At 44.3% G+C, this 27,868-nt stretch overlaps 1 protein-coding gene across 1 annotated transcript in view; it reads right to left on the bottom strand.

The window, feature by feature from the left end:
- The window catches only part of VTA1 (vesicle trafficking 1), a 470,640-nt gene extending 448,070 nt beyond the window's left edge, over positions 1–22,570 (bottom strand). The window contains exon 1 of the mRNA XM_078648987.1: positions 22,287–22,570. Coding sequence (XP_078505113.1) covers positions 22,287–22,392 — 106 coding nt within the window. The 5' untranslated portion in view covers positions 22,393–22,570. The remainder of the gene's footprint in view (positions 1–22,286) is intronic.
- Between the last annotated feature and the right edge of the window lie 5,298 nt (positions 22,571–27,868).

Here is a 27,868-nt window from a genome sequence, read left to right as displayed (position 1 = left end):
AGTGACTGCCCCCCCTTCCCGATTGACTGCGATGGTGGATGGGATGGGCTGGGTGGATGTGTGGCGCCATATGCATCCTAAGGTGCGAGAATACACGTATGTTTCCGCGGTACATGGCTCCTTCTCGAGGCTTGATTATGTGTTTGTGCCCGGAGTGTACCTGAACAGAGTGCGGGAGGCCGACATTTTGCCGAGAGGGCTATCTGACCACTCCCCAGTGGGGGTCAGAGTTGATATGCTTAAAAAAAGACAGCCTTTCAGGTGGAGGATGTCCTCGTGGCACCTCCAGCAGCAGGACTACGTCCAGCATCTACGTGGTGCGATTGCCCACTATTGGGACGAAAACCTCGTGAATGACAGACGCGGTGGTGGTTTGGGAGGCAATAAAGCCCACCATACAGGGCATTGACATTGCGTGGTGTGCGGCAGCCCGCAGACGACACCGAGAAACCATTGCTGAGGCGGCCACGCTTGTGGTGTCCTTGGAACAGCGGTGCCAGAGAGGGGGCGATGAAATAGCGGTGAGATTGCTCCTGCAGGCACAACAGACTTATGCGTCGGTGCTGTTGGACGAGGCTCGACAGGCATGGCTGGCCACGCGGAGCAGAGTGTATCAATGGGGAGATAAGTCCTGCACGATGCTTCATAGGCTGTGTCAGCGTACCTTCCAGCCACTTGCACTGCCGGGCCTCAGTGCTGAAGACGGGACAGCGATTACTGACCCGGGTGAGCTGGCGGCGAGCTTGCCCACTTTTTTGAGGTACAATATGCACCGCAGGATAGTCTGACTGCGGAGGAGGTTGCCAAATTCATCGATGACTTACCGCCGAGGGCGGTCTCGGATGAGACCAAGGTAGCACTGGATCTTCCCCTTACGGCGGAGGAGCTGGGCGACGCGCTGGGGCAGCTCAACACTGGGAAGGCACCTGGGCCAAGTGGCTTCCCGAGCGAATTTTATAAGAAATTCCACCTCCAACTAGGGTCCCATTTCCGAAATGCGTTGGAAGCGGCGCGCACACGAGGTAGGCTGCCCCCTGACTGGCGTCATGCAGAAGTGGTGGTTTTTCAGAAACCAGGCAGGCCTCCGGACAGTCACGACTCCTATCGTCCGATCTCATTGCTCAACATAGAGGCCAAAATACTTGCCAAGGCGTTGGCGAACCGCCTGCTCCCGTATGTGACGGATCTGGTGCACCCCGACCAGGCCGGCTTCATGCCACATAGGGCGACGCGGCATAATATCAGGCGGGCACAGGCGGCAGTTGATGCTATGGGTGCCACGGGTGACCGGGCAGCGTTGCTGCTGGCGGACATTGACAGAGCGTTCGACTCAGTTAGCTGGGCGTATTTATTTGCACTTCTGCCCCGTCTCAACCTGGGCCCGGTGTTTGTTTCCTACGTCAAATTACTATATACAGATATCACTGCTTCGGTGCGGGTCTCCGGGGCGGTCTCGAAAGAATTTCCAATTGGCCGGGGGACCCGACAGGGGTGTCCACTCTCCCCATACCTCTTTGCTCTAGCTATGGAGCCTCTGGCCTCTTGGGTGCGTATTGACGCCCAGAAGCGGGGCTTTGAGTGGGGTGGGAACCTTACTGATAGAATCGCGCTATACGCAGACGACGTCCTATTCTTTCTTACGGATCTCCCTAGGTCGGGACCCCGAGTCTTGGACATCATGCGTATTTTTGGGGAGGTATCGGGCCTACATTTGAACCCACGCAAGTCTACTCTGTGGGTGTTGGGTGGTGGTGCTGCAGCAGGTCCCTGGGCGTCAACATTGCAGGTGGCGGCCGGGGGGTTAAAATACCTAGGAGTGTTCCTCTCTGAATCAGTGGATATTGCATGGGAACGGAACATAGTGCCAGTATGGGAAAAGGTCCAGACGGATGTGAAAACATGGTCGCGGATGCCCCTAACCATTTTCGGTAGGTCGGCGATATTCAAGATGGTGGCGCTTCCGCGCCTCCTCTATCAGCTGCAAAGCTACCCACATCCAATTAACCCCCGGTGGTTTCGACAGGTCAACTCAGTTCTGGGCCGCTTCCTCTGGGCTGGGGGGGCGGCCAGGGTAGCGCTGCGAACATGCTTCCTGTCTACGTACTGTGGTGGTTTAGCCACGTCGGACCTCTTATCCTACTATCAGGCCTCCCAGCTGCTGGTACTTAATGACTGGTGGTATGGAGACAGGGGAGATCCGGCGTATGCCCTGGAGCGTTTGCTGATGGGGAATAACACCCTCCATACGATCTTATACTCGGCTAGGCCAAGGCGGGCATTGCCGTGTGCTACGCGAGTTGTCTTTGAGGTGTGGCGACAGGCACTGCGTCGCATGGGCTGGTGGAGTCGATTAACGGCGAAGACTCCGCTATGGCACAATGGGCAACTGCCCGCACTGGCTACATTGACGGGCTTTGATGGCTGGGATGCAATCGGGATCTCGTCGTTGGGCCACGTCATGACAGGGGTTACCCTCAAGTCGTTCCAGGAGCTCAGTGCAGAGTTCCACATGCCCAAGACCCAATTCTTCCGATACCTTCAATTTCGACATGCGCTGACGCCTAGCCTTACGAACCTGGAGTCACTCCCGAAATTCAGCCCACTCGAAGCGAAGGTATTCATGGGAGACCTTGGAGATAAGAAAGTGTCCCGAATTTATCAAACACTGGTTACTCACTGCTCAACCAACCTCCTCTCACTCAAGGAGGCCTGGGAGGAAGATGTTGGTCTCCTGGATGACGATGATTGGAGGGAGGCCCTGGAGTCCCCGCGTGGGGCCGCCATCGCCATACGGCTTCGGCTCATTCAGTTCAAGTACTTACACAGGGCGTACTACACCCGAGAGAGGCTGTGGAAGGCGGGATTGATTGGGTCACCAGAGTGTCTGCGCTGCGGAGCTCAGAAAGGTACGCTATTGCATACAGTATGGTCGTGTGCTGGATTGGTCAGGTTCTGGAGGGGCGTTTGGAGTTGCCTGTCAGAGGTATTAGGATGGGATCTTCCCCGCACTCCTAGATTAGGGCTGCTCCATGTATTGGAGGGAGTCGGTGGAAATATATATATAAACGCCATTTATTGTTGTTGGGGCTTGTGGTTGCCAAAAGGGACCTAGCGCGAGCATGGAAGGGAGAGCGAGCCCCCCCCCTGTGTGCGTGGAAGGCTGGATTAGATTACTTCATGGGACTGGATCGCCCGGTATTTGAGGCGAGAGGGTGCCCCCGGAAGCACTTTAAGATCTGGAAGCGATGGGCGGAGTATAGGGGATTGCTACTGGATCCCCCAAGGGAACAAGAGGCCGAAATACAGGTAGAGGATGCGGTACGGGCCTAGGCGGTGCGTCATGCCTATCACAAGGCGACCGAATACAGATTTTCTGGTATACTCACGTGTTAGGGGTTAGGGAGGGATAAGGGGTGGGTAGTAGGGGGGTTGGGTGGTTGGGGTTTGTGGGTGGAGGAGGGGGGGGGTGTTCTGTTATTCGGCTTTTCTTGTGTAAAATATGCATTACAGATAAAAATGTGTCATGATGCTTGGTGGTGATCTCCAGACTGTGGGGAGCCACGTACTTCCTTTTTTACCTACCTGCTCAATAAAAATTTTGTTGTGAAAAAAAAAAAAATACTGATCGCGAATTCCCCACACTCATAGTGTGCAATTCGTATTACTGCGTCCAATCTTACAATGAATATTTGCAGAACTGGCTTCAAAATGGTTTTAAAGACGCAAAAGGTGGCACAATCAAGCATAAAATGCTTTGGGAACAAGTAGTTTTTTTACAGAAGGAACTACAAAAAGACTCATGTGATCCATACACTGAGTCATCAGCGTGATGGCGTTCACGTTGAAGGGAATTCATTGGCTGATGAAGCCGCGAAGGCAGCTGTGCAAACGGCTTACGTAGCTGCAATCACTCGTTCAAAAACAAAAATAGACGGAGAAACCATGCTCGCTGTCAATGCCACAAGCAAAGGCAGCGGAGCTGCGTTACCACCAAATTATCCACTCGAAAATACATACATAATTGATGCAAACTCCGTTCCTTTTGCTTGAATCCCTGGAGTGGGGGATAGAGTAATCCCAAACAGGAATCAGAGAGGTGTTTTGATTCAAGAAGCACATATGGGAGAGGGTCTGATACATCAAGGGATCTCAAAATCTCTATTAGAATTGCAAGAGATGTACTGGTGGCCAGGGATGAGCGCCCACATTTACGAATTTGGTATTAATTGCGATGTCTGCTACAGAGATCACAGCTTGGAGCACCACCAGTTTCCTGACTACAGTGTAGCCAGCCCTGTACAGACACCATTGTTAGATAGCATTAGACTATCCACGCTCAGATGACCCCATGGACAAAAGCGGTCCCACAAATACTAGGACAAGATTCATTTGGATGTGGCCTCAGCGCTCGGCTGACGCCCAAACTGTTATAAAAGATTTGCGAGACTATCGGCACATACGCAATCGGCACGCTACATTCTGACCAGGGTCCTGCTTTTAGCTCTAGGGCTTACAAGGAGGTCATGGCCAGCTTGGGCGTTGCATTGCGGTAATCAAGTCCATTCCATCCTGAGGGAAATTCGGTTGTGGAAAGAAAAAACTGTGACATAAAGCAATCTATAACAGCTAGGGTATTAGGTTCGGGTGAGTCAAACATCTAAAAAGTGTCCAACGTAGTCTTAACAATCTGCCAAGAAATTTTCTGGGTGGAATCACTCCATATGAAATCCATAATTGGGGCTAGTAATGAAATATAACTAAGAAATGGCAACTTTTTTAAAATAAAGCAATTTTATTGGTTTTATAACTTTTAAGAACAGTCATTACAGTGCAGGCAATAACGTGCATTTTAAACAGCGAGCAGCCGACACCATTCATGAAATCACAACATCTAAACACATTTTTATCTCAGAAATGTTATGCCACGCCAGGGAAAATAAATGTGGCCCAATAAAACATGTTAATTAGAGCAACTGCACTAATCAATGCAGTCATTTATGACTACAGTACAAACATCAAATACCATTTAATTTTCACAGTACAGCAAATCTGACGCAATGAAAAGGAGAGGCAAATTCGCAGCACCAGTTTCCATTAACAAAAAAAGTAGCTCTAGGGATTATTATGCTATATTTCATATGTACTATTTCTCACTAAGAGGTCTGTTACAAAAACTTTTAAATTATGTCTATGGTGAAATTAATATATAATATATGTCTACAGTGGAATTAAAAAAAAGAAAACCAAGAAGAAAAAGGAATATTTCCATTCACCTTGCTTGGATTACTTTTAAGTATTTAAGATTTTTCTTCCTACCGCTGGCAGGTGCCATTCCACAGATCCATCAAACAGGGAAGTTTACAATATCTGATCAACATCGTTAAGTCTTTAAATGGCTGATTACAGTAATCAGCAGCTGAAAGTAACCTGTTAACTTATGTGACAATTGGGTAAATTCATAGTCATCCTGTATCTTCCTATACTCAAGAGCTCACATATGAACATATTAAACATTTCAATACCATGACTGTCCCACTGTCAATTGCCAAGCATATCCGAATAATGAAGCCACACCAATCAGCACCTCACACATTGCAGAACCTCACAGAGGCCAACCCAAGCTCAAAGAAATCTCCATGAGACCATTCAACATATCCCTATTGATTAGTTGCAGGGACACAACTTGGCTCTACCAATCTACATTCATAGTGAGACAAAAAGTCAGTGCTGCAAACTCCAAGTCCCATCCTCCTCCTCAGAGCAGATCTTCATTCATTGCTCACCAGTAAAATGCCAAGCCCAACCTCTCGGCCCACTCTAGAGCCCCTTCTGCAAGTACTGGAGAACCATATATACAAACAGCAATGGAAGCAAGCACAGTGAAATAAACCTTGCACACTAAAGATAGTATCAAAACCAAGTTAGATTACTAGTTGAGCCCCTTCATACAAGCCAATGGGAAGAAGGCTATTTAAGAGGTAATCAAACACTGCATTAACCCCCTTTCTACCATCCCCATCCAGCACAAAAATGTACCAACATAAACCAGTATTTAATGGACAAGATCAGGGCAGAGACAGAACACAGACCTCAATAACAAGCTAACCAACAACCTATTAACGCAACTAACAGATGCAGAATCAGCATTCTTTCAGCCCAATGACCAAAGGCATACTTGCAAATATTATCAAAAGCTACCTCCTGTGAGGAATGCCCCATTCATTGAAACTCGTTCTTCAGACGCCCTCAACCCTTCATCCCCATCAACTCCTCCTTCTCCTCAAGACGTTCCGCCTTCAGTAATACTGTAATTTACTCCTTAGCAGCAACCAAACTCCAACAAACTCACAAAACACTCCGTTCCATCCCTCGATCTCCATCCAGAGTAAAATCCTTGCAAAAGCAGCTACTCTTTAAATGGAAGTAATAAATGCAATACAGCTTTAATTCCACCATAAGGGTTCAGCCTCATAGTGCAGCACCAAAAACATGTTCTCCTAAGCAAAAGACTAAATAATTAAAAGAGAAAAAAGCATTGTAGTCCTCCCTAACCGTATTAGCAGGCCATCTTGACCACCTTCCCCTCAAACATAGGCATACACATCACAGTTTCTCAAATGGTTTGTATTATTCATATTGAGACAACAATTTGCCCAGATGGAGGGAGTACTCTCTGCATTCCTCACCTGAGGAGCATGTGGGGTGCCCCAGAATGAACACTTACCCAAAGCTATATTTAATCTCCACTTGAACACTTGGTGTTCCAACTGAGCCATCAAAACCTTACCATTTGTCAATGACATCATGGTGTACCATGTCAAAATTCAATGGCCAAAAATATGTCTTGATCCTTCAGAAAAATTGAGGTATGTCTTCTACCCTAAATAGAATACAACTAAGGCCAAAGGTTTATTCTCCGCTATAATGGTGCAACTGAACCGTAGACCCCAATGTTTTTGACTAACAAGGCAATAAATTGATCTAACTCACTACACACCCTAAGATCATATTTGCTTCTATTCTTTAGTGACTCCATACTGTCTTTCAAAGACTATTTATCACGGCCACTCTTCATAACAGATGGGTGACATGCAGCCCACTTACTTGGTTTCTTGCAGTGGGACAGCATGCTTTGGCCCTCATCTCTAGTGTAGGGCTGACATTCGCATTAAGGCACAGAAAAGGATGGTGATGGTCCGGGAGATGGGAGCAGAAAAACAGACTCCTCCAGAATCTGACATTTTGCCTGACCAGAGAGAGAGAGTGCCCGACTTTCAGAATACTACTAAGCATAGTATGATGCTCAGTTGAATGAAAGAGGACTACAAACAGTGCTTAGCCTTACACTGGGTGCCTTAATAAGACATTGGGTGGCCTTTCCTGATCTTGGGGCACTTTGTTAGCACCCTGACTATCTCTCTGATGAGTACCTGGATTCCTGCAATCTGGCTGCAATTAGGGACAAATCTTCTAAAAGTTGGAATACTCTGCTCTCTTGGAAGACTCCGCTCTCTTAATCCTCATGTCTAGATTTCTGTTGTCTGAAATGTCATATTAGGTAATCGGGGATCCACGGAATACTGATTAACTGCAGACCTCTAAGATTAACACTATTGCAATGCTTTGTGTGCTGGACATGTGCCTTTTACAAAACTTTCCCAATTGGATTCCCACTGCTGTACACTGTACGTTCAGGAAATCTAAATCTGTTCGTACCGTTAGAAACCTTGATTGTTTTACGTTGTGGGATATCCGTATTTACAGCATAACAGGAATATTTGGGCACGTTGGAGGTACCCAGTCATAATATTCACGGAATTATCTAGCACTTACTATAACCTTCCTTTTTAACATTTCAGTGCAAATTCTCAAGCAAGGTCTTAAAGGCAGATGCTACTGGTCCGCCTTCCTCTCTCTTGCTAGGACCTTCATCCTCCCCTATAGCTCAGTGTATTAAAGCCTTGAATGTTAATCCCTGAAAACTAACTACAAGGCTTCCTGCATTTTGGGTTGGTTACGTAACCTCAACAATTCCTTCGTCAGATCTAGTATAGTGCATTATAATTAGGGCTCCCAGTTTTATGGTATTTTTTTTGTTTTTTAGCATTGCGGTCTGTATTTATCCATATTTCTTTTTTGGCCATCTTATTGGTATTTATCCATATTTCTTTTGTGTTTTGAGAATAAATGGAGCCGTAAAATTGTATATTTTCACGTTTATTTAAAGCTTGGACGTGCTCTCATACATGGATGCCTGTCGCATTTCAGCAAATTAAGCAACCACATGTAACAAAACACTACACTCACAGCTACAGATTAGCGTTATACCACAAATATATGTTAACATATGCCTATTTAAGGAAATCTAATCCTGTTTTTTAACTCCCTATGCTGTCAATCTGCTCAGCTGTTGCCTAGAATTCATGAAAGACGGTATGGAGAGTCTCTCACAACAAGCACCATTTTCAGTATTTTTCCACTTTAAAAAATAAATACAATCAGGAAACACATTGTTTTCGGTCTGTATTTATCTGTAAAAATCTATAAAAACAGAAAACCGGAAGCCTTAATTATAATATGTGCAAAATTTCACAGGAAGCCTTGCTCCAACTGAGTCTTCTCTGAAAGACTAATAATCCTTTCCTTGCCACCGTTAACAACTGCTGTACTTTGCAGGCCTAGTTCTACCATATCAATGGTAGTAATATACCTTGCTTGTCACTCATCACGCTGGCTCCACAAACGTTATCTTCCATTCTCCTTTCCTCCTAATTATATCCAAAGGGAATTTAAAGACACCTACTCCAGCACTAGGCTCTTACAAAGACTTCCCTGCCAGTAATTTTACAGCACAAAATGTATTGCTTCGAACACCTCCGTGAAACAAGCACTGGCATAGGAATAGGTCTCGCCTTTGGGACATTATAAGTGTTTAGCCATGCAACCGTTTATGTTGCACCAAGGATATTGTGCTGCATAATTAACTACTATAGAACCTGTTCCCCTGATAACTCCCGGATTCAAATGAGATCACAACCCTACCAGAGAAAGATATCAACCAGAGAAATTACTGAGAGGAGTACAGGTATGGTCTGTTCTGGATTGGATAGCAACGACTGTCTACACACCCAGACTGGAAAAGTAGCACCCAGGGAGACAAGTAGTGATGAGGTCCTAGACCACGTATTAATCATTCCAATGGACCCCACTTCTTTTATAGAACCTTTGTCCCCAGGGATGTTACTTGTACAGAATAAAGCATTAGCTATCACCCAGGAGATTCCCAAATCTATAGATTCTCCTGTATTCACCGGATCTGTCCTTTCATGGAACATTGCTGGTCTGAGAACAAAAATGGATTTCCCAGAATGGGCTTCTTTTATCAGCCGGCATGATATTTGCTTATTCCAGGAAACCTGGGCTCTGGAGCAGTTGTATTTCCCGGGGTATTTAAACTATGGAATGCTGGCGGAAAAGAAAGGGAAAGGTGAACCGCCAGGTGGCCTGACGATCTGGATCAAACAAGATCTTGCTGTAATGGTTAAGACAATATCCACTAACCATAGGGATCTTCAGGCCCTTATATTGGAGTTTGTGAATCGAGACCCTATTTATCTATACAATGTATATGCTGAAGTACCGGGGGAAAGAACTCGGAAATTTTAACACTTCTGGAAGAACATTTAGACAGTAACCTTCTCCATTCTAATATTATTATAGGAGGAGATTCTAATGTAACTTTTGAGCCTCTCCTGAATGGTAACTGGAATCTTTCAGATGAAGAAGATAGGGTATGGGGGGGTTCCTAAATTGGATTTAGTCCCTATTAAAAGGGGGACGCAAATTGCAATACAGCTTAACTCTCTCTGCCTAAATAAAGGAGTTAGATCCGCTAATGGTAGAACACCAGGTGATAAAAGTGGGGCTAATACATTCACGAATGGCACCCGGCAGAGTAGAATAGACTACATTCTTGTTAGTCTGAGCCTGTGGAGGTATCTTCAGGCTATGCAAATCATAGATAGAGTAGAGAGCGACCATAATCCCCTATCGGCAAAAATATCATATTGGGAACCACCAGTTGCTCTGGAAAGGGCGATTGATACCATTTTTCCAGGGGACGTCGCCGTTACTAATGATACGCAAAATGTCCGCTGGTCTAAAGTCGTAGCCATTCAGGAGAACGTTGATTTTATAGCTGGCAAGCTTACTCAGGCGATAAGTGACTTGAAGGGTGTAGCGAATGAAGAGTGCTCAACTATTGGTATTGAAAGTGGAACCAGGATTCATGAGGCTTTTTTTAAAGACTTGCGAAAGCTGTTTGTTAAGCCCACCCAACAAAGTGGTCCATGTAATTTCCACCCTCCACGTTGGTACTCAGCAGAATGTAGGCAGGCTCGCTTGGAACTAGGTAGAGCCCTTAAAAGTGGCTTGAGTGTGAATGTGCGTTTATCTAGGGCGGCGTACAAATCCGCTGTCTTCAAATCCAAGCGTCTGTGGGACGAACAGAGATGGATGGACCTGCAAGAAGCAGGATGCCATAAAGATCCCAGGAAATTCTGGAGTGTCTATAAGTGGGGTGTGGATAGCAATTCTGATAAACCACAGAACTGGGTCCCGCAGTATAAATGGGTATCCCATTTCAAACCTCAGTTTGCGATGGGAGAAGGCCAAGATTCTTTCATAGAAGTGCCGCTTACCCCATTCTTGGAGGACCCATTTACTTTGAGGGATGTTCAGCTGGCTTTGGATGTCGTTGTTCCTGGTAGAGCGCCAGGAATTGATGGTATTCCAGCTGATTTATTCTTACAAGACAAAGATTCTTGGGGCCCATATATATGATTATTGGCGAATGCGGTTGCTAGGGGAGCACCGATTCCCCATTCATGGAAAGGGGCCGAAATAATCCCAGTTTACAAGAAAGGGGATAAGTCCCAGCCTGGAAATTATCGACCAATTAGTTTGATCAACACTACCCAGAAGATCATTGGTAGGCTTATTTTAAATAAGGTTCAGGTTTGGGAAAGGGAGAACAGCATCTTGTCTCACTTGCAGGCTGGTTTTAGAACTTCCGTTTGCACGGTCGATCAGGTCATGCATTTTACCATGCTATGCTGGAAGACCGTGCTAATTGGTAACGGCAGCCTTTATGCTGCTTTTATTGATTTAAGGGCAGCATTTGACTTGGTTCCGCGCCAAATGTTGTGGAAAGTACTTATTGACATGGGTATGCCAGGGGAAATGTTGTCTTTAATTAGAAAACTCCACCAGGAGAATTTTGCCCAGATTAGGTGGGGTAGTCCTGGCAATGTTACATCTCAGTTCCCAGTTGAAACAGGCATGCGCCAAGGTTGTGTCCTGGCCCCAACGTTATTTTCTTTATATATAAATGATGTTGCAAAAATTTTAATTGGTTCTAATGTTGATGCACCCATTCTTGCTGGTGTAAAAATCCCTATATTAATGTTTGCAGACGATTGTCTTATAGTATCAAAAACCCCGAGCGGGCTACAGAAGGCTTTATTAATTTTCGAGGACTTCTGTGACGCTCGTGGCTTGGAAGTTAACGTTCTTAAATCCAAGTACATGTCTTTTAATGCGCCTAATGCTAATAGGGGTACTGTATATATGAGTAACGGGCCACTTGAGAGGGTACAGGCATTTAGTTATCTGGGTGCCTGTATCCAACAGGATTTATCCTGGAGACAGCAGATTGATTTGGCCACCCTGAAGCATCGTCAGCTCTCAGGAGCATTGAGCTCAGAGCACTCCAGGTCTTTGACTAGGCCAATAACTCCGGTGTTATCGGTCTATAATGGCAAGGTAGTTATTTCTACTCTGTATGGTGTGGAAATGTGGGGAAATGAAAAAATAAAGGGGATGACTGTTTCTGAAAATACATTTCTTAGAAAATTAATAAGGTTACCCCAGAGCACCCCTCTGAATCCCCTATTTTACGACCTGGGTATAACACCAATAGCTCTAATTGCATCCTTGCGCCCAATCCTATACTGGCGGCGGATTTGGACTACTCCTGAACTGGATACATATACCAGGGGGCTGCTGGACGTAGTCAAAAGTGACGGTTCCCGGAAAGTTAAATGGCTGGGACATATCCAAAATCTCTTAAATGACTTAGGTCTAGGGGAATTGTGGGAAGATCCATTGCACGCCAGGTTCCCACCAAAGAAGGTACTTAAGAACTTGTACTGGAACTTGGTGGCTACAAAGGTCTTCAGTACCACCCCTTCACACTCTTTGGCTGGTTTATTTCTAGAAATCAAAGATTGCCCTAAACTTGAGGAATTTTGGGACGTCATCACGAAGCCCCTTGACCGCAAGCTTTACTTTCAGCTAAGAGTGGGAAGCCTGCCGGTAAGGGCATTCTCCAATAGATGGACTAGTGGGGGCAAGGTGGCTTGTCCGGCTTGCTCGGATGTTCCTGAAACCATTGGCCATCTTCTGTTTGAGTGCCCAATGTATGCGGCCCGCGTCAAAGTGGCTACGCCCAATGTGTAGGTTATTGGGAACGAGGAGAGGAATGATTGCAGTTAGAATTATTTTCACCAGTCCCAATATGTTTGTGTATATAGCGGTGGCGAAATTCCTAGGTTGGGCATGGACGATTAGAGCCCGGCTGCTGAAAGCATAATATATTAGGTAACCTCGTAGGCCAAGTACCCCTATTAATTATCGCATTAATAATATTTGTCATATTTGTATTGCAAATAGAATGATTTTATTTATGTATCTTATGAATTTTTATAATCTGGATTTTAATCTGGTTTTATCTACTGAATTTTATACATGTACTTTTATATATATGGAACATGCTTTTATGACAATCGTCGAATAAAACTTGCTTGACTTGACTTGACTTAATTACTTATAAGGTCCCAAAGGCAAGACCTATTGGCTATGCCAATGCTGGTTATTTATTGTTTTATTTAATGCATGGTTATATAGCGCCGACTTTACCCAAAGGTGTCAGAGCACTTCACAATAGAACCAAGTACGTTACATGAGGAGAATTTTACATATTTACACGTTACAGATACAAACACATACTTGTGTCAATCATGGATTTTACCCACCAACATGTTACATTATGGGACTTGTAGTTCTGCCTGGTTAGTTAAAAAGCCAGGACTGGCCGACTGTGCCACACATCAGGGGATTGCTTGCCAGCTATGCATGAGCAGCGAGGCTGGCGGATTAGGGGGGCAAGGGACTTGGCGTGGTGCTGGAGGAAGTGAGCAGGCAGAGAGGCGAGATGGCTGGAAAAGGAGAGAAACTGTGGTTTTGGGGAAGCGAGAGTCAGGAAACATTTGACTGAGGTGACTGAGAGCAGGGAGGAAAAGTTGAGAGTTTAACTGTTAAGGCATGTGGGCAATGAGAAGGTGGCAAGCGCCTGAGAGTGGTACGGTCATAGGGCGCAAGGAAGCTTAGAGGGCAGTGATGTTTGGAGCAGGGACAGTATCTAAAACTGCGCCCGCACCCGGTACCCAGCAGCAGCAGGACTACTTTGTGCGCCTCGATTACAGCGGGAGAAGGGGTAGGCTCGCCATTGGCAGCACATGCAGTATCACATTTGTTACAGTAACAGTTCTCTGCCAGGAGGCTCCTGGCCTCCCCCTCGCCTGCCACACCTTCCAGGGTAGAGCGAGAGACCCTCGGCACTTGCCCCTTCACCCAGCCTGGCAGGGGGCAGAGTTCCTCTGCGCTTACTTCCTCTCCCCTGCAAGAACCACAGTGACCAACATTGTCCCCTGCAGGAGAGAGTCAGCGGGAGACCTCTCGCCCTGCACTGGGGGAGACCCTAAGCCCTTCCTCCGCCCGCCCCTCTGGGCACAGGGCTGCGGTGGCGACTACAGGCAGCGTGGGAGGGGAGGGACCGACGGCATATGCGGTAGAAGGTGCTACTGACCGGCACTGGGGGAGAGACAGCAAGAGGTCCAGAGAGAGCCGGGTGAAAAGTGCAGACACAACATAAGTCATTCCCTGAGGTGTGTTTGTTTTGATTTCTAACCACTGTGCATGTCTTTCATTAAAAAGCAAAAGGTAAGCAGTGTGGCAAGTCAGTGAATCGGAAAACGTACAGCACCTTATAAAACTTGAATCCCGTGCATCACTGTTACCAAGTAGTCCTTGTGAGCTCTGGAGGAGTATTGATTTACCGAGTGGAGTCAGAAGGGCTGCCTCATGTCGCACAGCAATCCGATGAGGGGCAAAACAGCCATAAGTCGCTCTGCGTGAATGAGACAAGCAGACCATGTCGAGCAATACGTTGTCTAAAAGTTTACATCCAGTAATGCTTACAGCGGAGCTGGCCTGAGGCCGATTCCGGCAGCCATTTGTATTCCAGAACTAAATCCGCGCTTCTTCTAAAGTGAATCGTCCAGCTTGCATTATAGTGCATTGTGCGAAGTCTCGGACGTACAGCACGCGCCACAATAATGCCCGCACGCACTGTGCCCCACTGAGCGACAGCTTAAGCACTACAGAGAGGTCTAGAGGGACTGGAAACCATTTACCCATCACCAGCACGCCTCTTTGTCACTTCACTGTAAGTTGGACAACAGACAGACCGAGATACAAGAGTGCCTAACGTTCTCACGCTCTCTTAAAAGAAACAAGTGCGCGCGCGACTCATGCTAAAAGTGGGAGGGGTGGGGGGAGTGCGAGAGCACACAAAGCATTTCCCTTGCGGGTGCGAGCCAGGGTCACCATGTGTTTGTAAGTTAATTACAAACATATGGTGTCAAGCTCGCTCCTGCAAGGGAATCGCCAAACATGCACACGTTGCCACTGAAGGCAATGGAACGCGTGCACGTTTTTGGCTGAAAAGCCAAAGAGATTGATAAGGTCTTTTGCCAATGCAGCGCATGCGCACTGCGTAGGCCAGACCTAAAAACTGTGAACCTCCTTTCACATATTAAACCACTACAGCCACACTCCATTATGACTACAGATCAAATAAAGATAGAATCAGACGACAAGCACATCTAAAGACAAACATACCACCCATGAGACAAGGACATTTAATGCCAAATGAACCAACCATAACACAAGAACATTTAAAGATAAACCGACCATCTAAGAGACATCAGCATCATGTATTGAATTAGAAGAACTTTCTTCACAGTAACAACCTACCAACTGTTTATTATAGACCACGATCCTTGAAAAACTGATCTTCTTGGCTTTACCAGACCAAGCCGCTTTATGTAGATCACTAGCTGCTACACACATTATACTCAACATTGTATGTGCTTCTTCCTTACCATCCTCGTCATCAGTCTTTCTATTTCTACACCATGACTGAGAAATGGGTACATAGTATATTTTCCTGCTCCAAAGTTACCTTTAATAACTAGAAATAAAGCCACAACAAAGCACAGGTCAGTAACTAATACTTTTTAATCACTGCTTATGTCTTGGATCCTTAGACTGTTTGTATACGGAGAGATGGATGATTTCTTACTTGAATGCATCAAATTACAACTAAGTAAGTTTATATAAGGTCAACAAAACCTGTAAACAAGATAAAAACATTTCAGTAAAATTACATAAATTAACAGCTCATTCATAGGCAAATGGCAATCAAAACTTAATATAACAAGGTTCAATTATACAAACTGCCCACAAATAGCGTGACACAGCAAAACTAACTTTGGTAAATGTGTCTGTTTTGCATATTTCTAAATGCCTATTCATAATAATAGTGTCCATATTTCCCAACACCTAAGCCACTTCGCCATCGGTAAAGTGTGCAGTGAACACTGGAACAGAAAAGGTGTTTCTTTCACAACTAATTTGGTATTATGAAGATAGAATGTGTACCCACTGGGCGAAGAGCCCCACTTATTTATAATCTTGTTTAGAGGTAAAGTGCCTAATCTACATTTGAGGTACAGGACCTCAGCTATAACAGGCTCGACCACATACAGAAATGTCTCATATTTAGTGGTGTTCTTTCACCTTAGGAATATATGGGGGAAAGAGCCTTGAGGAACCTTTCAACTCCTTCCGAGTGCTCTGCAGCCATGTCTTAAACATGGCTTTAACAAGGGCTGCCACATCAATAGAAATGGTTTACGCAGAAGTCCACAACCGCAGCATGCCTCTCAGACTTACCATTGTGTGGGCATGTCAAAAATCAAGACTAATGAGCTGCCCCCCTACAAACTTAAAACATCAATCATACAGGATCTGTAATGGCTTAACATGGAGATTCCCTGTACCCAATAAAAGGTGCACTGTAAGCTTTTCTAGAAAATATATGCTCACAATGCCAAGGTCTAACAACAGAGGGACAGTTAGGGTGCTAGATGGTAGTCGCAATAGTCGATTAAAAGAAACAAACTCACATACAGAAAACAAAGTTACACTGTCGAATCCCCACATTTCCGCACAAAAAAAAATATCTTTTGACACTATGTGCAATACACTTCCAGAACAGGATAGACCACCCATCCACCATGCTTCTAAGCAAAATGCACAGTTAGACATGTGTGCTGTGCCAAGAGACTTCACATTTTAGAATGTTATTTCTCCATTGTAGGTTTCATGTGCGTATTCCTATGTACCTTAAATCATTAACTAGCCCCAGAAGAAATTGTCAAAGAGGACTGCCTTCTTAATACCCTTCTAGGATCTAAAAGCCATCAGCTTAATTTTAGAAGAGATAATTGTCAGACCTCACATGATTGTTTATCTAAGAGATTCTGAAGACCTCAGGAGTCTTTGAGACTAACAAAGAATTGTCTTCAAACAGGAGACCTGACAGTTTAGAAGCATCTAAACGGGGGCATCATTGAAGCTGGTGCTTGAAAAATTCACAACCTGATTGATTTACAGGGAGATGGGCAATAGAGCAGGTGAACACCCCTCACACACTTCTTTATTGACCTAAAATTACCTTGTGTTTTCTCTGATCAGAATCACTGCTAGTGGCAGAACTGTCCATTCTGCAATCTTTTCATGACACCCAGAAGGGCTTGTGGAATTTCCAGAATACATAGCAAGCCACACATAAGAGGTCCAGGAAGAGTTTCAACGGCGGACCGCATCTCAACAAAAACCACACACAGGGGTACTTTCCTTAGTGTTAAGTGGTTCTCTAAAAGCGAATAAAACCTAGACACCAAATCCACAGTGCTGTGTTTTTTCCTGAACCCGATCTGTCACGTTGAGAGAATTTGGTTGTCCTTGACCCAGAATTCCAGTCCATTTAACAAAACAGTTGAGAAAATAGTTCTTGCATTACCTAATAAGCTGATCAGACTGCAACTTGCCGGATCTTTTGTGCAACCATTCTTTTGTTGCATAGACACTATTTCAGCACACTTGCAGGAAATGGATAGAGGGATGCCATTTAACATTGCGTTTCTTACAACCAAAATATAACAGGCCAATGTTTTACAGATCTGACCGGATTTTATAGCTTTAAGATCTTCATTTAGAGTTAATGTTTCTGTGGGTGGGAATTCTATAAGCAGAGTACTCTGGTTACTAAGAAGCTGAAGAAGAAGATGATGTAAATACCAGACCCAATACATTAACCAAGTCTTTAATTACAAAGGGCTCCGCGTTTATAGATAATATTTCCAGGTTGATATAATCCTCCGAGAAAATGTTTAAAATATACAGAATATACTATGCATGGAGGCACAGATGGTCAAGTGGGCAGATAAAAACATTTTTAAATGACATTTTATAACCAACATGAAAACGAAGGTCAGTTCAAAACTGAATTGTGGACAAATAATATGCCCTAGTTTCCTAGTGCAGCAAATACACATCTATGATATGATATATTATTGAGATTACAAATTGCACAGTCAACACAGGTAGTTTCCTAGAGCCTGGCTGAACCTTAAGGACTGGGGCACGCTATTCGGAGAAAAAATATTCTTTAAAATGGGTCCTTCAATTTTAGGTCTCGCTAAACACAGGCTTAATATTTCAGCTCATTTTATTACAAAAAAATACCAGATTTAAACGGCCCCTTTGTTGATCCTTTTTACAGGAATTTCATTGGACCGCAGATGTGATTCGCCGTATGCCAAATAGTTCCATTGTTAATAACTGATGGAGATGTGGTTAATGCAGACCCTGTGTCAAATACATTAGGAAATAGCTGTGCATGGCACCTTTAACAAACACATTAGGATGAAGTTTTACATTGTGATCTCTGATTAATACACTAAGAAAGGGATTGCACATTGTGAACTCTATGACAAAAGCAATAGGAAGATGTTTACGATATGAACGCTCTGACAAATACAATAGGAAGGGGTTTTACATTGTAAAGTCCTATGTTTGTGCCTTGTTGGGTTGCAAGTTTAGACAATAAATTACAGGGCACATATATAAAAGGCCGTGAAAAAGGCAGGTTGCACAACACATCAAAACAGCCTACTCATTTGTACAGGTCTGTATATTCACATGTTCGAACATTAAAGCTGACCTATTGACTCTACAAATCAATGTTTAGTTGTCCGGCTTACATGTTTGCTTCGGTTTTGTAAATGGAGACTAGAGGCAGCAGAAAGCATCAAAAGCCAGACGTAAATGCAATGCTTAAATAGGACACGCATCTGATATAAATATCACAATTCATTGTACATTCCGTTTCTTCACATCAACCCCATAGCTAGCAGATTGTTGTATACATCACTTTTCCAGTTCTGTATACTGCTTACCCAGTACAATCGGTCTGTTGTGTTGTGGTTGCTGTTTAGCTGAGAATTATACCTTCACACCTCCCTTTAACCTTCACTAACTGATTTCTGTGACTGAGTGACAACGGGACCCTATACCATACTGCGCTGTCTGTACAGAACCTCATCTTGAATACGTTTTCTGCAAAGTGCTAGGCTTTGGGAAACTTCAGTAAGTCTCTGTCATTACAGCCAAAGCACCCAACCGGAAACAGCTTCCCATTATTATTAGCACTATGCTGAATGTTGTCTTCAATGTAAATCCGTATTTGAAAAGCGCAAACTACTCACCCTTAGGGGTCTCAAGGCGCTGGGGGCCGTTGTGGAAATTAAGTGAGCTATTGCCCAGAGTCACATGGTGCTGAGCTGAGCTGCTGCCACCGGAGCGGGGGATCGAACCGTGTGTAGTGTCCTGCGAGACACGTTCTAGTGCCTCGACAGGCACTGGTCTAGTAGCCACTCCCCCTATGGGAGTGGACACACTACACCCCACACCCATCCGCCACCGGCGTCACGAGTGGCGTGAGCCGGCTAATAAAGAGGCCCGGGTGCACGTGCTTGTGGCCAGAAAAGTAACCATCACCACAGTGTCTGTGTCTGTCCTTTTGCAGCATGTGGGCCTAGAGCCAACAACACAACACCGTGAACCCTGTGCTCCGAAATCAGTTGCCCTGGCCGCTGCACCACACCTCTCCACCAATGAGGGAAAGGATGTCTCAACTGCATGAGGCCCCAGTGAGATGTAGAATAAACTGGATTAGTCTTTTAAATTGCCCAACAGCTCACTTCATTACCCCTATTAAATACACTCAACTTTGCCAGAAAAGAGATCAGTGACACTAGAACATATATCGACTTGCCGAAGCAGGCACAATTAGGTAAAGCATCAAGGGAGCAAACTGAGATTAAAAGTCAAGCCTCGATGTTCCAAAAAGCAATTTAGCAAGCATTAGGATCCTTCCCCAAAGTAACTTCGCATTTTAGATTTTTCAGCCCCAGGAAATTAGAGAAGCAAGCAAAAATCTTGCCCAGCATCCATGACAGGGGTACACCACAGTTATGTTAAGAGGAAAGGTGTATTTTAAAAAAAACTAATTAAACTAGTTATGACAATACTTTTTCATCAAACCACGTTTCTATACTTATTTCACCTACACGCCATTCATCCTAGTGAATGGTATGTGTGGGGGAAAAAATCATGATTTCTAGCTTGTTTCTATTCCAATCTTCCATCCAAATTACTATTCTTATTGCTTTTTAAGGGGTTTCTTCATTAACAACTGTAACTTAAAATAAGCACTGGTTAAGTAAATATGACTCACCTTGCAACCTAGTGACTGTTCTAATGATTGTCATCACTGCTGTGTAGTAACATCAAAAAGAAAAGGATGTCGGTTCTGGGTGGTAATGGCAAAAATAAAAAAATAAATAGAATGACATAAGCATGGTACGCGTCATGATGCGATGGCTTCTTAGCTTGAAGACACAAATGGTGGCATCCAGCAAAATCCAGCCGCTATTTGTCTTTCTTATAATTCACCATACCGAGATGGTGGATGCAAAATGGTGTTCAGGGATGAGCATCTGGTTAGGCTATTGAACTAAACATTTCCCGCCCTGCCATCCAGCCAGACATTAGATATCCTGGTTGGGTGATCTCTTGGTAGCCCATATGTTGTGATGCATGACACTTTGTAGAAATAAGCAGACACATAGATATGTTAGGAGATGGTTTATTCCAAGTTAAATAGATACATGAATGACCTAACCAGGAGCAAGTGTAATTAGATGCTCAACCAGACATGTAGGCTTGTTAGGTGAAGGCTCATTCCATGTTAGATAGAAACATAAATGACCCCACTAGGAATAGGTGTAATTAGATGCTGAGCCCTGGTCCCTCTGAACCCATAAGCTAAAAAGATAAGATCTTCACACAAGAGGGGAGAGGCCATCATAGGATGAATACTGAATCACATATGATAGTAGTAGTCTGACAAGAGAGACCCATGGATCACAGGAGACCTGGGGTAGCTATAGAAGAAAAATGAATGGTCCCTAGTAATAATGGGCCTAATTACGATGGGAATGACACCACCCGACAAGCAGTCAGTGATCCCACCCACCATATTTTAATAAGACCGCTGTGTAGGTAGTCAGAACTGCTTTTTTCACACAGCCATGTGATTGATTGATTGATTGATTGAACCATGCACCATGTGCCAGGCACCATGTGGTGCCTGGTACACAGTGCATGGATGTGGGTGGGGGCAAAATATGTTCCCCCCTAGCCACTTAGTAGTGGCCCATGGGGGACAGGAGACATGACTGGGGCCCCCAAAGTCGCTTTTCAGCTGCCTTTCCATGGCACCGGGACTGCCATGAAAAGTCAATCAGAAAGGGACATCCTAATCCCTTGGGTGGTGCATGGGCAGGCAACATCCTCATGGTAGGGACAGGAGTCCAACCACCGCCCCGAAGGGCTCCTGGAGCCTGTCTGAAGCAGCGGTCTCATCCCGACATCATCGCTCCGGCCGCTGGTATTATAATCCGGCGGTCGGACGATGGCCTGGATGTCGGGCGTACCGCCACAGTCAGCCTGTCGGTGGTGATCTTCCCGACATCAAAATGAGGGCCCATATTCTTAATGCAAAAAATCTAATGGAAAAATTCAATTTATTCAAAGCAATTAAAAGGCAAACAATTTAAAGCCACATAGCCGGGAGACATACTTTACTATGCATCCTTTACAACGCGATACTTTTACATCGTGGTTTTCACAACGCAAGTCGTTACAACGACTTGCGCTAGATGGCGCTGTACACTAAGGAATAGTATGATGTTATATTCCAACACCTTCTCTACTGTCCGCACAGACTGGAGTTGGAATAGTAAATAATACGATTCTAAAGTCCAGCGTCCCAGTGCAAGTCCTTGTAACGACTTGCGACGTAAAAACCGCGTTGTAATGGAATGCGTTGTATCGTCATATATTCCACATAGCCGCCCAGTGAATACTGGTGCAGACAAACCGTACAGTTTCTGTCAAGTCTCTCTGATGATGATAATCCTGCAATTTATACGGGGATCAAAACACCATTGACTATGAAAACACTTACTGATCACACGCAATCACTTGAGTGTACCACCTCGAAAGGGAGCACCGAGCACGTTTGTCTAGCACCAATATTAATTGCGCCACTATGTTTTAAAATTGTCCTGGATTGTTTGAATTAATTGAAATTACCATTTGTTTTAGCATTAAGAATAGTGTTACTACGGGCCACTGTTGTCTACGATATAGAAACCATTTATTGATGAAGAATCAGTACTCGCACGTCAGAGAAAAAAGGAGATGCAGCAAAATCGCAACAGTATCTACTCCCTTAGGCCGAACTTGGAAGCAGTTAGGAGTTTTGCTCACTTTGTAAACATGATATCCCGATAGCTTTCCATTGTACTTTTTCAAGCTGTTTACATGCATTTATTGACAATGTGATAGCTATTTAACTGCCACCCTCTCAAAATCCAGTACAACGCGGTTGTACTGCCAGCTATACTCACAGTAATAGGCTACCACCGGGTCGCGCTTCTCGTGTTCCTGCGCTGTCCGTAGGTGATGTTGTAAACTCTTGAACTGCGGGGGTAATGGGGGCGCTGGCGCAGCCATCCTGCTGATCCACCTATGTAGCCCACTGGAGTTCTTAGAAACCGCTCTAAGCTGTCACTCCCCTGTCTCGATTCTCACAATTCCTGCACCGGTCACAAGGCGGAACAACAACAGCAGAAAAAGAGCTGGTCGAGACACTGCAGGGAGTGAAATGACAGCCGGCATCTTCAGGGTGTATGAGATACTCGGGCGGCCATCTGAGAAGGGAGCTTTTGACAATGCGAGAGACCACCTGCCAACACTTTATTTTATGAACTAAGCACTACATTTTTCTTAAACCGTGTTGAATATTTTTTTTTATTAAAGAAACGAATCGATACGGTATTATGACATAATAGAAGGCTTCTAATGTGACACATTTTAAAATCTTTTATTATGTCAGTTAGTATTTTGTACTATATTTAAGAAAAGGAAAATTGCTGAAACTTGGAATCAAACGGCGCAATTTCTAAACGTTTGTGTTGGTAACGTAAGGTACCCGTGAGGGAACGGTCCTTGAAAAACGATTCCTTCAAAATGGCCGCCTGATTTTCGAATTAAACTCGTGCTCCTGCTTTCACGTTCAGTTCACGCATCCGCACGACAGGTGCCTTCATATTTCCGGAACTGCGAGCCAATAGAGTCTCTGATCAAAGGGTTTATGTCATAGAAATAGAAACAAGGTGTCAACGTTTACTTTTCAGCGAGCCCACCTGCCGTAGCCTGCCTAGGAAGTTCAAATGTTTTTTATTTTAGAAAGTGGGAAACATCATTTACCACGAAGGCATTACCACTACTAACGTTTACCACGTGACACTTACCACGCAGGGTGCCTTCCACGCAGGGTGCCTTCCACGACGTCTTTACCACGGGCTGGGGGGGAGACGTGGTATTCCTTCAAGTCGTTCTGCGTGGGCTTGGGGGGCAGAGGGGGGGGGGCTCGGAGGGGGGCTGGGGGGGGTCTCCCCCCCCAAAAATAACAAGCAGGTTACTTTAAAAAAAAAACGAACATAAATTTAAAAGAAAAAGGAAAGAGCCTCCCCCATAGACGTGCCGTGTACGTCAAAAAAGCAGTCCTTTTTTTATTTTGGTATACGTGTTTTGACGCTTGTTTCAATGGAGGATGGAAGTAAGGGCTCGTAGAGAAAGACGTGCAGGTAAGACGTTTCTAGGCGTAGTAAAATCCTACGTTGTAAATACCAGCGTGGTAAAGCCACTTGCGATGTAAAATTCGCGTGGTAAAGCCATGCGTGGTAATTGAAATCGTGGTATAATCATATATTCGTAATGAACGAATAAGAGACGAGATTACGGGACATTTTTGAAGGAATGTAAGCAGCCCATTACTTTTTAGGGTGGCCAACCATCACGTATTTGTGCTCTGCTGGTTTGTCTTGTACTTACGTGACTCCCCTGTTGCCCTCGCTGACTGGTGCGGGAGGCCACATGTCCCGCTTTTTGCTTCCCAAAACTAGCTACCACGTGGACAGTTCGTTTGCTTGTTTAAATGTACACCTCTCTAACTATGCCAGCCCGATGTGAGTGAGGTATCTATACTATGACTTGAAAGCATAGGAAGGGGCCTGCCCAATATATATTAACCGGGGAGAAGTTCGCCTTTAAAGATATTAGGGAATGTGGAGACGTGGTTTTCCAATCCCAAATTGTGTGAATGAAAACAAAAAAGTTTGAGAGGGCTGGTCTAGGTATCTTAATTTAGTATTTATTTCTTACATGAAACCTCGTTCATAGTGCACACGTTGTCATATCAAGCGGCAGGGAGACTACGGTTTTCAAACAATTTTGTAAGAGTTGGAGACCTGAGATTGTAATATTCCCAGGTCAAACAGGATTACTTTAGAAGCCATCCTAGAGTCATTTGATGATCACCCAACTACATTAGAAGTAATTTTCACATCATCAGACATCATCAAGCTCTTGAAGTCATCAGCAAAGCAGAAAAGCTCAGCCTCATTGTAGTAATAAATCACTGTACATAAGGGTTCCAGGAACAATTTATTTAGTCATTAAGTAAACAGGTGCTCCCAGCTTGGCGGCTTAGACTCAACACCAACATTCTAACGCTGACTCGAAGAGGCAGCACGGACCGTACCAAGGAGGGAGAAGGGAGGGGGTGGGTGAGGGGAAAGTCCACCGTGTGTAAAGTTACAACACACCTTTCCCCCTAGGTAGAACAGAAAAGAGGGAAGAAAACTGGGCCCAAAGGAGAAAAGGAAGAAAGCTGACCAGAAGAGAAACGAAGAGGAGAGGGGGAAAGAAGGCGAGAGAGAAGAGGCGGGGATGGGAGAAAGAGAGCGAGAGAGAGAGAGAGAGAGAGAAGGTAAAGGGAAGGACAAGAGCTGGGGGAGGGGTGACTACCACACAGGAAAAAAAATACTGCAACAAGTTTGAATTGAGTCTTACGCAGAAGACCCCATATACATTTCAAAAATCGAACAGCCTGAAAGAGAAAGTAAAATCCCCCTAAAGAGTAACAACAGTGACTGTCCAAAAAAGTCATGTAGGAACGGGTGATAGGTGCTTACTAATAGACAACTTAAGAGATAACTTCTAAAGCCTTTTAGTAGTCTTCAATATCGAACCCAGTGGTGGAGTTAAAGAATAGGAGGTTCATTTGTTCCGCAAGGTCCAACGGAATGTCCTGACCTTTCTCCTACTTGGATGAGCGACCATCGCAAGTGGATGTAGCAGAGTCTTCTGATCCCTTGAACTCCTCTTCTCCCTCAACACCATTACGCATCCTGTAAGCTCCTATGTTTGCATCATGACATAGGTATTGAACTGGCTTGTGTGCTACTTCACTTTCCACCACTGGATCCTCATAGTCTGAACATACCCAGCAGTCTATTTCACTATCTTGTTCCACACTCCTCGTTCTAGTATTTTCATCTCCATCCGGGAGAGTGATCATAGCATTAAGGTTTTTCTTCTTGGGCAGTTTCCTGGGCCAGGCCACACTGCGTCTACTCCCTCTGATACAACAAGTCTCCATTTCAATGTCATCCTGGGTGACAGGTCTTGACCATTTTCTAGCTTCATTTCCTTGGTCGTGAACAGTATCAAAGCTACTAATAAATTCCATTTCAAACAGTTCCAGTTCGTTAGAACGAGCCTCATCAGTAATAAGTCTGTCCTCCCGTTCCCTCAAGTGACTACCGTAGGAAGACTCCGGAGGCTTTTCTAGGCTGCAAAACTCATGCTTTCTCCTGTAATCACTAAGCAAACCCTTCTTCCCTGACACAACTTTAAATAGGGGACATTTTAGGATTTCCTGCGCTTCCTTACTCTTACTCTCCAACTTATCACTATAAAACAATTGAAAATATTTTCCTTTATTTACACCCTTCGGCCCTAAGAGGCTTAGACCCTCTTCTGTTTCTTGTTCATAAGCATCCGCATACTCCTCCCTTGTTTTGGTCCTGAGCTCGACCAATGCATTTCTTTGCCGAACCACCTTGCAATTTAAATGGTTACTCTTGCATTCTTTTTTTCCTCGATCTTTAGGTTTTGTAACTATACGCTCTCCCATACTCTCAAATTCTCCACTTTTTACAACTTTTCCTTCACTGCCTTTTCTCTCGTATACCTTGCTTATTTTCATTTCGTCCACCCAACCTTGGAAAGTTTCTTTTTTTTCATAGAATTTGTCCTTAGCTGCTTCTTTTTCCCAATTCTTTTTCCTTGCTGCTCCTTCCTTGACTACCACACCTTTTGATGGTGGCGTTCTAGCATTTAACGGTTCACACTTAACTATTTGCACACTTTTGTTCTGTGCCAGCTCAATCCTGTGTTCTTTTCTTTTTTTATTTAGTGATATTCTCAATTTCCTTTGATCCTTCCACCCTAGCATGGAGGGTCCACTTTCTGTTATATATATGGTACTCCTAGTACTTTTATTCTTGTAACTTAAATCCAGCACTTTGTATCCTATCAAGTTCATGTCCTCCCCTGTGTACGTTTTTAGGGATATGTTGGCCTCTCTTAATTCATTTCCATGTTTTTTAGCTAATTTTGTATTCCATACACCCTTGCTTACAACACTATAATGTGATCCTGGATCTGTGATTAATTCTATTTCTACTGCGCCTATGAAGATGGTACACAATGTGTTTATTTCACTTGTATAAACCTCCTCTTTGTTATCCATTTTTTCCTTGAAAACTTCACACCTTCGTGATTTAACAAACGAGACTTGCTTATAATGTTCATCTAACACATTCAAGATGTTCTCAAACATATTCCTGTCAGTTCCTTTATTGATTACCTTTTCCATTTTATGGTACACTTTACGTCCACCGGTTCCTAAACTGTGGAATAATATTTCAGCCTTTTCCTCAGGTATTAATTGTTTTTCCTCCTCATCAAAAACTGATATATAATTCTCGAAATATTCTTTCCACTCTCTCCATTCTGCAATATTTTTTCCATCCTCTTCCATAAACGGCTCAGGTGGCGGTAAATTAAACATTCGGCCCAACTCCATGTTACGTACGCTATAAATTTTAACCCCAAATTCCACTGTATATTTGCTTCTTTTTGTTATAAGTGTTCTTATTTCAAAAATTTGCGAAATTCCCTCGTTTTCAAAATATAAGGATACAGTCTTTGGGTTACTCCAGCTTCTATCGTTCTAAAAATTGCTCCTTGGATTCACGTTTTAATGCTCTTTGGATGCACGTTTTAATTGTTGCCAGGAAATCTCGTGAAGATGTAATTTTCACATGCAACCGGAAGGTGGCGCCACAAGTGAAGGACGTAGACCGCTCTTGCGCGCCAAAACTGAGGAAAGTGATGCGCTAGCTATGTGCCTAAGGAGTAGACAGCTTGCCTACCTCACGTTACTTAGAAATTCGCAGATGCTGGTTTACTGGTAAGGAGTAGTCCAGTTTCTTCGCTAACAATGAGGAGAGACGAGATTCAATTATACAAACAGCCTACACATCCGAGGAAAGCCACAGCTAACATGCGTCACACTTCCACCTTAATGCTTGCAATTTGTAGAGCGCTGCTTTATACTCGGGAGTTATTCACATTCAAGCTCGACGCTGTGGAGAATTCACCCTACTTGCAAAACGTCCCAAATGAACACAACTAAGTGAACGTTGACTCCAATTACAGATGATATTGCCACATACAGTCACGCCAATTATCCTATGCGGCTAAATCTCTCCACACTTGAATAAAATATAATTATTTGTGATTGATGTCACGTTTTGTACTAACACTCGCTTTTAAATTGTTACAGTCTTAATCCCTACCCTTCCGGAATATTTTCATGAGGGCAAGTGGTAAATGGCCCACAAGGTGGCAGTGCGTTACGACGCCTGCTATAATTATGTACTGTGGTGGAAGGTTTATTCGATAAAATCAGAGATCTGAGGAGAATGACTTTTAGAAAACTGAATGCGCGCCGATTCACATTAATTTATTAACTGCAGTTGCAGAGAACGCTTAAACCTTTGCCTCGCTCACTTCT

This window comes from Lissotriton helveticus, chromosome 6 (genome assembly GCF_964261635.1).
Source record: "Lissotriton helveticus chromosome 6, aLisHel1.1, whole genome shotgun sequence".
NCBI classification, from domain to species: Eukaryota; Metazoa; Chordata; class Amphibia; order Caudata; family Salamandridae; genus Lissotriton; species Lissotriton helveticus.
The sequence above is the reverse complement of the archived record's forward strand: the minus strand, read 5'-3'. Positions and strand labels throughout refer to the sequence as shown.